Here is a 14,445-nt window from a genome sequence, read left to right on the forward strand (position 1 = left end):
TTTTTAGGCCATGTCACGATACGCGATATATATCTCGATATTTTGCCTTAGCCTTGAATTAAAACTTTGATGCATACAATCACACCAGTATGATGATTTCTATATGTCTACATTAAAACATTCTTGTTCATACTGCATTAATATATGCTAATTTTAAAACTTTCATGCAAAAAAAGGGGATATCACAACTAAGTCAAAGTTAACATAATTGTATTTATTAAACAGTGAGTGGCACAAACATAAAATTGTCAACAGAAAGTGCATGTTTTGTGCAAAATTGTCAGAGACAACATTTCAAAACAAGACATTAGGGCACGCTTGTGCATGCTGTAACTCACATGGCATTTCAAAACACAAAATTAAAGTGCACTTGTACATAATGCCACTACAATAATTTAAAACACAAATAAAAAAAGTGCCCTTTTGTGCATGTTGTCATTAAGATGACATTTCAAAACAAACACTAAATTTAAGTGCACCTGTTGTGCATAATGCCACTAGGATATTTAAAACAAATATATATAATGCACTTTTGTGCAGGATGTCACAGGTAATTTCAAAATCAGTAAAATAAAAAAATAGCTGCATAATAGGAAATCAAATGTTGGAAAAGAAAGTGTACTTATAAAAATGACCCTCCTTTTAGTTTTTTAATAAACAATCCTATGGTTTCAAACACAATACCTAAACATAAAACAATTCACAAAAGGTGAATCTGGTCCATTATGGAAAAGTTTGCAGCTTTAGTTTTGGTTTCTTCTGCATGAAATATATGGCACAAATAAAAAGTAAAAAAATATGTAGTTGTATTTCGTGCATACTATGTTGTCCCTATGTAACAACAACCAGGGAATACCAGGTTGTTTTTTTAGGTTTTGTGCCAAAAACACAAGCCTATCAACGGCGTCTGGTTTGAGAGATGCTCGATGGCATGTAAACTATATTACCACTGGTACTAAATACCCTTTCCGATGGGGAACTGGTGACGGGCACACACAGATATTTTTTGCCACATTTTTCAGGTTTGGGAATATTCCTCATGGTCGTTCCACCACTGCAATGGATTTGCTTCACTGTCAACATTAACAGACTGCAAGTAGGCAGACAAACTCTTTTTCAATAAGCTCTCTCTGCGACAGTGTGGCAGAAGATGTTGCTGCAGTTTTAAAGAAGCTGCCCAGGGATTTCTTCCTTAGTGGCTCTTCTGGCTGTGATACCATTGTTGCATCTTGAGGCAGTGAAGCAGCCAAACTCAGCTGTGCCCTGGTCAGTCTCATAGATCATTGCCTCCATCTCGGTTATGGCTCTGCTCTTGATGGCATCCACCTTTTTTTCTGTGCAGTATGTTATCTTGGACCTGGGATCCACTAAGCCTGCCATGTCCAGCAGGTCGTTAGTGGAAGGATCAGAATACTTCTCCCTCAGGTAATCCAGGATGGAGACTTTGATAGACTGGGTCAGTGGGGTGTCATTCTCCTGACCTGCCAAGAGGCTGGACTGGAAGAGATGGAGAACAGGCTTGACATAGGACACTGTGATATAGCTCTCACCGGATAGAGCGTTGGTGAATTCCAGGAGAGGTTTGAGAGCCTTGTGCACTGACTCTAGAACTTCCAGGTCTTGCCAGGTGAGAACGAGATGCTGGGTTTTCTTGTCTGCAGCCAAGACTTGAGAAATAGCTTGCTACTGCTCCAGTACCCACTCAATCATCTTCTCTCGGGATCCCCACCTGGTAGGAGACTCACTGATGAGCTGGTGTGCCGCGAGATTTAGCTCTTGCTGCGCTGTGGCCAGGTCTCTCCTCCTCTTCCAACTGAAAGAGAAGCTGCTCACTACCTTCTTGCACACAGCAACAGCACGGTCAATACGGGGGTCCTTCATGCTTCTCTCTGAGAATGAAAACAAACATTTAAAATGTTATAATAATTTAAAAGGGTATAGCAATTGTGAAGAAATCCACTCAGCCTAACACTAAACTAATTCTTGGTAATTATTTATTTATATAGTAACTGTGTAAAAGTGAAGATGCTATCAAAAATAGTAAAAAAAAAAGTTTTCAAAATATAAAAAAAATGCACAATAAAGAGCAGTCTACTGACACACTAATGCAGAAAAAGAAAGAACATGTAACTCTAAGTTGCCTAGAGCTAGTATAGTACAGTATGTATGTATTTTTTTGAAAAAAAATCACTCGCATTCATTCTCTTTCTCTCTCTCTCTCTCTCTCTCTCGCTCTCTCTCTCTCTCTCAATTAAATTCAGCTTATATTGGCATGGGAAACATATGTTAACATTAAATTCTGTGTTATGACCATGCAGTAGGCTATTATAATTAAACAGCCTAGAAAATATATAGAAACTTTTCAGAGCCTAAAACTATAATGTTGTTTATATTTAACAATAGTACATTTCTTACACATGATAAACCATTTTAGAACTCATCGGAAAGGACAACTCAGGACAACTACAAAGCGTTGGAAGCCAGGTAACTACAACATAGGGATCACCAACATACACACTGATATCCCGTAACAAAGTTTAAAAAAAAATTTGCAACTTCAACTTTACCAGTTGTAAAGTGATGTGTTCAATGATTCTCAGGCAAAAATTTAAAATCTGTACTTCTGAAATAAACAATTAGTACCTTTGTGATATTTTACTTTACATGTTTCGAATTACTATTACTGTTGCTTTGACTTCTTCCAACAATCCTAGAGACCAAAAATTGGAAGGCATCAGCACAGTTGATCCCACAGCAATAATGTGTTCCTGTGGGTTACTGTTAGGAACCAAAACAAAAAGACAAAAAAAAAAGACATTTGTAAAAAAAAACCCCCTAATTTTAAGAAATAGCATGTGCTAGATTTTTGGCCAGACATGTTATGTAAGGGATAATTTAGATTAAAAAAAAAAATAAATAAAAAAAATAGTGCAATGAAATAGGCAACATTTTGTAATTTATTTGTAGATGATAGCCAGGTAGCTAGCTAGTTAGTCTAATTAGCATATCCATACCTTTCATTTCAGTTTTGTGCATACAGTGGAAAATGAGATCTTAAACTTAATTTTATGAATGCTAGATTATAGTCCTAGTTTGTGGTCTTTTTCAAAAGACATTTAGACACTTTTTGGTGAATTAAAAGCAATATATTATAACAACATTACAGAAGCTTCAATTTATTTTAAAGAAAAATTAAATAAAATTATTAAATTAAATTAAATAAGCAGTTAACTCTAGCAAAAACATTCCACGGTGTCAGTGTTAAGATGTTCTAAAAAGGCTATTTAAAAAAAACTATATAAACATCACGGGCTAATACACAGTAGTTAACATATATATGTAATACACCGTTGTTAACATATATATATATGTTGGGCTGATGAAGGAAGGAATTTGGTTAAATACTGCTAATTAAACAATATTTTGTTGAATGCGTTTTTTGTGCTGGCACCTTTAACTGGTTTAGGTCTGTCATAGTCTCAGCCTCAACTGTCACGTCCACAGACCGTTAGTTAAACATCTGATGCATATGGGACACAAAAGTGGAAACACTTCAGAAGTGTCAAAGTCGTCATCGGATTGGTTGAATTATACATTATGTAAGGGATCATTAGATGGGTGAAAAAAAACAAAAAAAAAACACACACACCCACATTTGTGACATGTTTCGACAAACCCCACAGCATTCTTCATGATTAGTTTGAGATATAGGGAGAATGTACACAAATAGGCCTACTATAAACTTATCAAGCACTGCACAACACTGATGCTGCAGACTGAATATTTCAAGTATTTATTTCAATTCTTAAAGTATTTCTTACCATTATCAGTTACAGTAATCTACCAACAATGAAATCAATGAAACAAATAAAATCTGTAGACAAATAAAAATTGCATGAGTACACTTTGACTCTGAAGAAAAACTACTGTAAAAGCAACAAGAATAGATTTCATCCATTGGAAGAATGGCCTCGTGTGACGAATCCACCCCTGCACAGAAAGCTGCTTCGATATGATCACAGGCCTCAGGGCCGTCACCAGAACAAACCAAATGGGGGGGGCATTTAATTTTTCATAGGGGGGCACACTTTTTTTAATGATCTGAGACAGACCATAACATAAACCAATATTAGGCTATAACTAAAATAGACCACAATAGTCTCGTTTTGGTTCAATTATTCAAATAAAATCTCAGTTTATTGTCTCTTAACATTTCCAATTTTTAGCTAGTAGCCTATATTTTCCAAGTGGATATAACTGCAGGCCGGAGGAGATCTCCAAAATGGGGGCGTGAACTCCAAAATTGGGCAGAACCTCCAAAATGGGGTGGGGGTCTCCCCTCGCGCAAAAGACTTTCAACCATTGGCTCTGGCTCCAGCCAATTGTTTTTATTGACTTACATTTCAACATAAAATTTTATAAATTAAAACATTGTTTCTAGTTCATTTTATTTTTTTATAAAATAAAATATGCTATATAATAAATAAATTTCTCTGTGAGAGCAACCCCAAAGCTTGTGGCCAGTGATGTTCGGACTGGAGTTTGAACCTCTGCTTAATGATATAAACGTGAATCACCCACAAGGTCGTCTCCCGCGAGCCGCCCAGCGCAGCTCTAACGCTCTTTTTTTCTCAGAAACGGGGGCATCCTGGGGCTCGAAATTTGCAGGGTAAAAAAGGGGTAGTGACGCTGGGTGTAACTAAAAAGGTGCCATTGTCCGGCGAGGTCTAGTTGGGGAGTTATGGAATGATCTCATATCGCATAGTGTAGGAAACAACACTTTAATTAACACAACCAATAAAATCTAATCAGTTATGGGGCGGTGTTTGCACTTAAATAAATTGATTGGGAAGGGAAATTGCGCTTGCGTGTCATGTGCCTGTCTGTCAATGGGAGGAAGCCACGCCCTATTTCAGTTATACCCTTCTCATATTTTTTGTTAATCTGCATTGTTTCGTCACATACACAACACAGTGCCATCTAGTGGCTTTCTTAAGTAACATGAACAATCAACGTTACGTACATCATTAAAAGTCCAACCTAAAACTACACCAAAACCAATTTGATTTATGGACTCTACACTTCATAAACATGAGTCACAAAAGCTTCTGGTTTCCACCAACAACACAACAATAATAAAAGCAATGCATAGGCTACCATACTGCAATAAAAATTTAGCAATGTAGCAGGCAAGCAGTGTATTCACAATTGATTAAAATAAGGATTGCTAATGTGTCATCATGACGTATTCGCAGTAGTGAACGCAAAGCATTTTGGGAAACAGCGGCACAAATATAACGCGCCAGACTTCTATGCATGGAGGGGAGAATGCTGTTTTATAAAACAGAATGTTTTATAATGTTTGGAATAGTCCGTTCTCACGATAGAAGTGGTGTAAAGCTTAAGAACGGAATATCCTTTTATCGTTTTCCAGCGTGGAAAAATAATAGTACAAGCCATGTTTCAGAGGTGACAAAAAGGTAACGAATGGCATGGATAGCAGCAGTAAGGAGGCCCAAGATTACCTTCGATAACACTCCACCACACACGATGGTGTGTTCAAAGCATTTTCACAAAGGTAAAGTTACAATTACTCTCTGTAAATGTTATGTTGTAGGCAAATAACCAGCGTGTTTTGTTTGACTTAACCAGACCATTAGATGTTGACGTTAGGCCAATGTTAACTGTTAAGTAGCATGGAATGGCTAGAAGATGAGCTTAAGTTACCAAACGTACTAAAGCGTAACGTTTAATCGGTTTTTTTAAATGTTGTACATCTAGGCTACATAGCAATTTATTTGGTGACTGTGTTTGCAGGCAAACCTGCCTATGAAATGTTGGAGTGTGATCCTGACTGGACCCCTTCTCTGTACAGTCGCCATACTGAGGTCAAAGCTACGAACACAGACCGGTTCAAGCCCTTTTGGAGAATTATATACCATGCTCACATCTACTATGTAAATGTTTATTGTTTTCCAAAAGATTTTGTAATGTCTCTTCTCACATGTAATGATTTTTAGCCATGTCTGTAAATAAAATACACAAAGACTAAATGGAATTCTGCCTCCTTTATCTGTATTAAGGAAGAATTGTGCAAAATCAGTGTTCTTTGGTGCAAACACAATTACATAACTTAAATAGTAGTAACCATCCAACTTAATTTCAGTTTCTTTACATATTTAACATGTAAATACATTTAGATGAATACATTTACATTATAAAAAGTCCATAGAAATTTTTTTTTGTGTATGCACTAACACTTAGTATCGTGTAGTTGTAAATATATGGGTGCTGGAAGTTGGGCAACAGTTTGACGTCCCTTGACCAGTCCGCTCTGCTCGTAAGGATCCAGTCCTTTGATTCCCTTTATTTTCTCATCATATCTCGTCTTTGCATTAGGATTTAGTTTTAGGCGGTATGTTCCGACAATGTTTTCTTTAGCCCGCTGCATTTTGTAGGATTATGTTCTGTTTTTCACGCTAATTTTCATTATTTTCATGCCAGAACACTAGCCTGCTATGCCAGCCCATGTAAACGGGCCAAACATACCCATAATTCTTTGCGTTCTGATAACGTTGCCGCCCAGTTGTTCACATGTCTTAGCGATCTCTATAGTTAGGCGGGTCTCCGAGTGAAATCTCCGAAGAACTTTATCTTTCCATTCATGTTGACACTTGCGTGTGAGATCCTTCTCAAATGCCAGCAGAATGAGCTGGGCCTTGCGTGCGTGGCGCATAGAACGTCTGTGGTAGGTGAATACATTCCTCAAAACTGAAAATGAATTTTCACACATTGCGGTTGAAGCACCAAGCGTCAATGCGGTCTTCAAAGCTGTCAGTACACTTGGCATTGCTTCTAATGTTTTGTGGTTACTTTGAAAGGAGATTTTGTGTTGTCAATTTCGCGCTTCCTTCTTTGTTTATTGGTGTAGAAATAAACTGTTTAGCAACAATACATTCTGTCTCAACGATGGTTGATTTTGTTAATGACATGATGTGGCTGAAGTAACTTTGGATTCAAAAATTGATCGCTCTCTGGGTTTAACAGCAATCAGCGATTGCGCAAGCTGTGTGTTGCGCTCACCGAAGCGATGGTTGATTTTTCTCCAAGAAGTTTACTTGATTATAGCACTGTATAAATAACCATTGCTTAAAATTTAATTATTATTCATGCAACATACAATATTCAACGCTGGTGTGGTCTAGAGGTGAACGTAACTCACAGTCTTCAGATTCAGGTGAGATCTCCACCATCAGAGAGAGGAAGCCCGCCAGGAACTGTGGGTTATTCTCAGTGATCTGCAGATGCTTGCAGTATCCTCTAAATATATTTACAGAGAGAAAGAAAGAGATTGAACAACCACACATTTACACAAAACACACAATATCTCAAACATTTACCAGAGGAAATATCATAACGGATAAATGTATCGGTGTATGGGAGCTAGAAACACGTGACCAGCTGACTCAAACGAGTTCGGCAGCAGGGACTGTAAATCTGAGAGAAGCGCAGGAGAGATTATTTAGGATGAAACATCACCATCACTACTCCCACACAGAACATCATCATCTGTATATTAAATGAAAGACTCACACTGCAGCTGCAGCATGACATCGCTGAGCCTCAGCCTGGATGTAATATTGACTGTACGGAGGAAGTACCAGACCCAGGACTGCAGGGGGCGGCACATGAAAACACACCATGAGTTTAGCATGTTTAACGTCAAACTGGCCGATCTGAACTGTTCTATTGACTCGTACCTGTAATCAGTGTCAGTAATGGGCATACAGGAGTACATACGCATGACCTCGTCAATGTAGCGCTGGAGGGCAGCATTTCATTATCAGACATTTTCAAGCAAAATTTAAACATTACTTACAATGTTGCCGAAAATGCACGGATCCCTGCACTATTCTTGCTCGATTTCAAAAATGTTCTTCATGGGAACAGAATTGGAGAAGTAGGGTATTACATAGAACCCCTATGATTTCCACGATGAGTAAAATGCGGACGTGAATATTAAGCTGCAAAAAATACGAATCCTGCAAGTTCTGCTCATCTCTGATGATTGAATGGTGCAGTTGTGTGGTTTTGTTTCTCTAGAACTGCTCTAAAAGTCACCTCATGAGGATTTTACCATTCCCTTTGAGTAAAACTATCATCATATCATATACAAACAGAAACTCATAGGTCTTCACAGAAAACCGTCAAAATAAAAGTTTGGTTAAACTTGAAGAAACTGTGACAGAAATATTACTTCATGTAAAGTTAGTACTACTACTAATAAAAAATGAGAGTCCAAACAGCTGATAAAAACATCATGATGATCCACTAGTAATTCAAAGTAAACAAAAAAAAAAAAAAAATTCAAACAAAAAATCTTTATTTTTTTAAGAAACAAATCCATCATTAAGACGTTTTAACTTTAAACTGTCAACACCATAATACATAATAACGCTTCCTCAAGTGAAAAAGTCCATCCCCTGTTGTCCCTTTGCATCAAAATCCACCAGAATATTTGTTTAGATCTGTTTTGGTCTGTTTTCACTTGTAAATGGTTCAATTTTTCATCTGAGAAAAAATATTATGGATAAGGGACTTTTATTTTAGCCAGAAGTAATGGTTTGAAGATAAAAACATCTTAATGAAACATAAATTTCTCATAAACATTCAACATACAACTTCACAACATGTTAACTTATGTAATGTATTCATAAGTATTACTTGTGGATCATTGTGATGTCTTTATCAGCAGTTTGGACTCTCATTCTGACGGCACCCATTCACTGCAGAGGATCCATTGCTGAGCAAGGAATGTTCTCCAGATCTATTGCATGCCACAATTTTTATGCAAACACACAATAAATTCATTTGCAGCATTAAGATGTAGTTTTATGACAAAACTAGAGTATATGTGGCACATATTTAGCCTGTAATACAATTATGCAAATTGGGATACAGCCAATCAGTGACATCATTGAAGGGTTTGCACATCTAAAGTTTGAAAATTGTGAGCCATTAATAGAAAGTCATGTCCCAGATATCACACATGTCCTAGTTTCATCTGCCACATTAATCGCACACACTTGCCTCATCCACTGATTTAATTCGAGTTTTGATCATCATCGCTCCTGATCAGCCATCAATCATTTGCTTGTGAATCAACAATAAAACAGTACAATGACAAACTAATATAAAATGTATAAACAAAGACGAATAAGACAGGGCATACACCCCATCCTGTATTAGCCTATATACTGATAAATAAACCACAGAAAGTTTAGAAAACACCGTGGAATGAACTAAAATAAATAATCGTTTCCTGATCATCAAATGAAAATGACTTTCAAAATCCAACAATCAAAAGTAGCTGAGTGACCCTGGCCACATTGATGTAATCATCGTCGGAGAGTGTGTTGAGCATCTCTGAGACCGAAGCTTTGATCAGTTTGAGAGTAGGTCCACTGACACTGCCGCTCCTGTGAACAGAAAAATGTAAACTATAACCAAAACCAGGCAAACGCGCAGCTCGCAACAGCACACACACATACTCACACGTCTAAGAGGACGACCATATCTTTGGGCGAGGATGCTCCTTGAATGTACCTGAGGGAAACAACAACAATTTTAAGTATTATTAAGATCTGTTAAGCCCCACCCTCAAACCTAAACTGACCAATCAAAGGCTATCAAACAGTTTTTACAGATGTAGACTATAGACAAAAAGTTGATTTACTGTAGCTTAACTGGACAGTTTGGCATCTGACTGGATGTCTCCAGGTTCACTGAAAGAGAAAGGAACCAAAACACAGATACAGGAAATGTATTACCAGGGTCGTCGTTGTACATCTTATCCAGCGCTCTCCAGGAAGCAGCTACAAGACAAAATATGTTACTTATTTGGGACATATGTGGTCTCAGGTTGGGTTTCACAATTTACTCAAAACCGATGATCTGCCTCAGTACACGTCGATCAGATGGTTACCTGGATAATACTTGTGACACCGTAGCACTTCCAAACGCTTGCCAGAGGAATGACGGGTCATCTCTACTGTTCTCTATGAAGACTCGCTCTAACGCTTGCGTCCAGTTCAGCTCGTTCAGAATCACCGGCGCTACAGACAGACAGACACCTCATGAACTCTCATTGACTCATACAGAGATCTCATAGCATCAGTCTGGTTCCTCACCGCCTTTTGTAGATGTCTGTGGGGATCTGGACGCCGGTGTGTGAGTTAATTCACATGGTTTTTGAAGTTCGGATCGTACACAAACTCCAGTTTCAACGACATCTGGGAATCAATGTCCTCACCGTCCTGATGAGAATCATGATATAATCATTGTTTGAGTCCATTGTTTCTGCTTGAGTCTGATCTTCAAAATCATTGTCATATGGTGATAAATGAACATGCAAAATAGTACTTTCGGAATTAGAAGTTTGAGAATCCAGCTTCTAAAAAGAAATGGTGTATGAATGCATGAATATTTTCTATAAACATACCAAGAAGCATCATTTTCCTTTACATATGCTTTTCTTAAAATAGTTCAGCGGCCCCACTTCCAAAGCATGAAAATCTACATTGAAAGACCTACTACTAAGATTTTTTAATGTTTTTCTCATGAGCAATTGATAGACGTACTCACATAGTCCATCTCTACGGAAGTTCTAAGCGGCCATCCATTATAATTTTTTTCCTTTTTTTTTTCTTTCCTCGTTATAACGACTTAATTTTCTCGTTATCTCGACATAACGAAGGTCGTTTTCTCGTTATAAACGACTTAATTTTCTCGTTATCTCGACATAACGAAAGTTTGTTTTCTCATTATAACGACTTAATTTTCTCGTTATCTCGACATAACGAAGTTTCGTTTTCCCCTCGTTATAACGACTTAATTTTTCTCGTTATCTCGACATAACGAAGTTTCGTTTTCTCGTTATAACGACTTAATTTTCTCCGTTTATCTCGACATAACGAAAGTTTGTTTTCTCGTTATAACGACATGAAAGTTTTACTGTTGCTATAGTAACGAAAAAAAAAAAAAACTCAACTTTGACAGGCATCTGATGGACAGCCATGCAGGCCGCTCTTACTGTAGCCTAATTTCAGCAAATTTTTGCTTCGCCTAGGTAATAATAAAACGTTCTACAATACTGTATAAATAAAGGCTGATCAATCACTGTTGATTTTTTCCAGAGACAGTACAACGAACGTTTTGTTTTTTTGTAATTAACATGTTTAAATGGCAACACCGCGCCATTAGAGCGGCTTGGATTAAACTCACTTTTAATTCTCCCTTTATATGAAATAAAATTATATATAATTTTGCGTAATTTGTAGTAGTCATTATGTGGCAGATATCATGTGTGGTTATAAGCTTCTGTTTGAAAAGAGCGTTCATGTGTACGTGTAGTGTATATGTGTGTGTGTTTGTGTAGAAAAAACCATTACAACATTACAGAACAAAACTGAATTAAATTAGCCTATGGATTTTACATATACATCACATTTCTCATCAATATGGTTCACAATAAAGATTAGTAATAAGGAAAAGAAAGCACACATCAGCCTACATCGTTAAATCCCGCCCTACTGTAGATAAACAGAAACATCTCCGCTTATTAACTACCTTAATCATTAAATTAAAATTAAATTTAAATTAATCATGACCTACAAGAAGCACAAATATAATATATATTGGTGCAAACAGACGCACAGTGACGTCAACCTTGGTTTTGATAAGCAGTTATGATTTGAAACGAATGCGTTGGTGAAACTCATGCATCTAGCAGGAACTTAATACACAAAATATTCATATTGATTCAAGCATTTAACATTTATGAATTAATTAAAATGTCAGTAATAAACAAGACTGCACAAATTATAGCGATCACGAGGAAGGTCCCCCGTACAGTAAGTGGATAGTATACAACACCCCATCAGTTATATTCAGGTCTATAGTGCCACCTGCTGGCGCAGTTTTGTAAAATCTAATATAAAACCAACTAATTACAACAAAAAAACAAACTTATCTATTACAAAAAAACGAGAAAATTAAGTCGTTATAACGAGAAAATTAAGTCGTTATAACGAGAAAACGACCTTCGTTATGTCGAGATAACGAGAAAATTAAGTCGTTATAACGTGAAAACAAAACTTCGTTATGTCGAGATAACGAGAAAAATTAAGTCTTGTTATACGAGGGGGGGCGAGAAACGACCTTCGTTATGTCGAGATAAACGAGAAAATTAAGTCGTTATACACGAGAAAACAAAAAGGGAAAAAAAATTATAATGCTGGCCGCTTAGAACTTTTCCGTACATCTCTGCTTTTAGAGTTATAATATTTCAATATATTTTCCTCCTGAAATAAACACACACAGAACAGAGATACAAAATCTGCTGTTTAAGATCAGTTTGAGAGAACCTGAAGATTCAAATACAGATGTCCTCCACATGACAAACTCTAAGTTCAGCACAATTCACTCGTGCGATCGGTCGAGCTGAACATCTCTAATGAGTCAAATCAGTCAGAAAAACGAGACGTCACAATCTAATGGTTTTAAAGAGATCCTCCAGCGACAGACTCACAGAAATCATGACCCACAGTGTGTGTGTGTTTGTCTGTTAAGCTCGTATTTGGATCAGAGAAACATAGCAAACGTGGGAATTTCAGAGAAAAAAGAACCTCAAAGTATCGTAGATGAAGAAAAAAAAAAGAGTTCGATTCAAGAATGAAACGCTCGATCGGGGCCAAATGCGGTGCGGTTCATTTTAATGAATCAGTTAAAACAACACAGGATTCATTGGTCTGAAATCGACTCGGATGACCTCACTCACACATGCAAAAGCAATGTGATAAATGATGAGTTTCAAACTGAGTGAAAAATATTGACGAAAATGCACTTAAGTGAATGTAAAAAACAGAGTGCTGTTAAAGTCGTCTGACCTTGATTCCATCCTGCCACTTGATAGATACAATGATCTTTTTGAAGCAAGTTTCTGGCAGAAAATACGAACCAGAACTGTTTAAAAAAAGTCAAAATAGAATAGTTAAAAATAGAAGAGCCTGTGTGATTTTGTGTGTTTTTCTCACCTCAAGTGCTTTGCGTTTCTTGGCCAGCAGTCCTCTCGATGTAAGTCTTTCTCTACGATTTCTCGAGGGGTTTATTTCTGACCAAACTGAACTGTCTTCTCTTCTCACCGTAGATCTGAAAACACAACCATCAAAGCATTCTCTTGATCATATATATAGATTACTACTGTTCAAAACAGTAATATTGTGAAATATTATTACAATTTAAAATAGCTGTTTTCTATTTGAATATATTTAAATATAATCTATTCCTGTGATGCAAAGCTGAAATATTCAGCATCATTACTCCAGACTCCAGTGTCACATGATCCTTCAGACATCATTCTAATATGCCGATTTTTCTGCTCAAGAAACATCTGTGATTATTATAATTTTTTTGCAAAAAAGTTAGTCAAAAGAACAGTACTGATTCGAGAAAAAAAAAGGCAAAAAAGGAAATCTTTTGTAACATTATAACAGTCACTTTTCAATAAATTTAATACATCCTTGTTAACTAGAAAGTATTACTTAAAAAATCTTACCCCAAACTTTTAATGGTACCGTATATCCTCTTGATGGTGCTAAAATATATTTATATACAGTCGAGGTCAAAAATATTGCCCCCCTTGGTAAATATGATCAAAAAAGGCTGTGGAAAATTTCATCTGCATTGTTAATCCCTTTGGTCTTTTATTTAAAAAAAATCACAAAAAATGTATCCTTTCCTTGGATAAATAAGAATTTAAAATGGAGGGGAAATTATCATTATGAAATGAATGTTTTTTCTCAAAATACTCGGTTGGACACAATTATTTCCCCCCATCCCCCCCCCCCCCCCCCCCCCCCAAAGAGGAGGGAAAACAAAGCCCAAATTCCCTTAATCATCCAACACAATGAGAAAAAACAAAGAATGTATTTCTGATGTGCAGCAAAAGATAATTGAGCTTCACAACTTCGTGAACTGGCTTTAAGAAAAGAGCAAGAGCAGTGAAAATTCCCATTTCCACCATCAGGGCAATAATGAAGAATTTCCAACCAACAGAAAAACTGTTACAAAACTGCCTGGAAGAGGACGTGTGTCTATATCGTCCTAATGTGTGGTGAGAAGGAGAGTTTGAGTAGCTAAAGACTCTCCAAGGGTCACAGCTGGAGAATTGCAGAAAAATTGCAGTCTTTGGTTCAGAAAATCTTTAAAAAAATTGTCAAACAGAACCTACATCAACACATGTTGTTTGGGAGGGTTACAAGAAAAATTCTCCTAGCTCATTCAAAAACAAACTAAAGCATATTCAGTTATCAGCCATGACTGGAACTTCAAATGGGACTGGCTTCTATGATCAGATGAAACTAAAAAATGATCTTTTTAGCAGCA

General features: G+C 36.8%; 1 protein-coding gene across 1 annotated transcript; it reads right to left on the minus strand.

The window, feature by feature from the left end:
• Nucleotides 1-1,265: 1,265 nt before the first annotated feature.
• LOC122144960 lies at nucleotides 1,266-7,662 on the minus strand. Its single transcript, XM_042756187.1, has 5 exons — nucleotides 7,594-7,662; nucleotides 7,439-7,497; nucleotides 7,223-7,322; nucleotides 6,550-6,771; nucleotides 1,266-1,889 (listed from the first exon to the last, which is right to left on the minus strand). Exons 1-5 carry the CDS (start codon nucleotides 7,607-7,609, stop codon nucleotides 1,684-1,686), a joined length of 603 nt encoding a protein of 200 aa, XP_042612121.1. The 5' UTR covers nucleotides 7,610-7,662; the 3' UTR covers nucleotides 1,266-1,683.
• Nucleotides 7,663-14,445: the final 6,783 nt, after the last annotated feature.

Source organism: Cyprinus carpio, unplaced genomic scaffold, assembly GCF_018340385.1.
Source record: "Cyprinus carpio isolate SPL01 unplaced genomic scaffold, ASM1834038v1 S000006809, whole genome shotgun sequence".
NCBI lineage: Eukaryota > Metazoa > Chordata > Actinopteri > Cypriniformes > Cyprinidae > Cyprinus > Cyprinus carpio.

Excerpts from the sequence above, each read along its gene's own strand:
- LOC122144960 (XM_042756187.1), bottom strand. Across the intron at positions 6,772-7,222 it reads CTCACCTGAATCTGAAGACT|TTTTGAGGAATGTATTCACC; the intron begins GTGAGTTACGTT and ends ATTCATTTTCAG. Across the intron at positions 1,890-6,549 it reads CAGAACGCAAAGAATTATGG|AGAGAAGCATGAAGGACCCC; the intron begins GTATGTTTGGCC and ends TTTCATTCTCAG.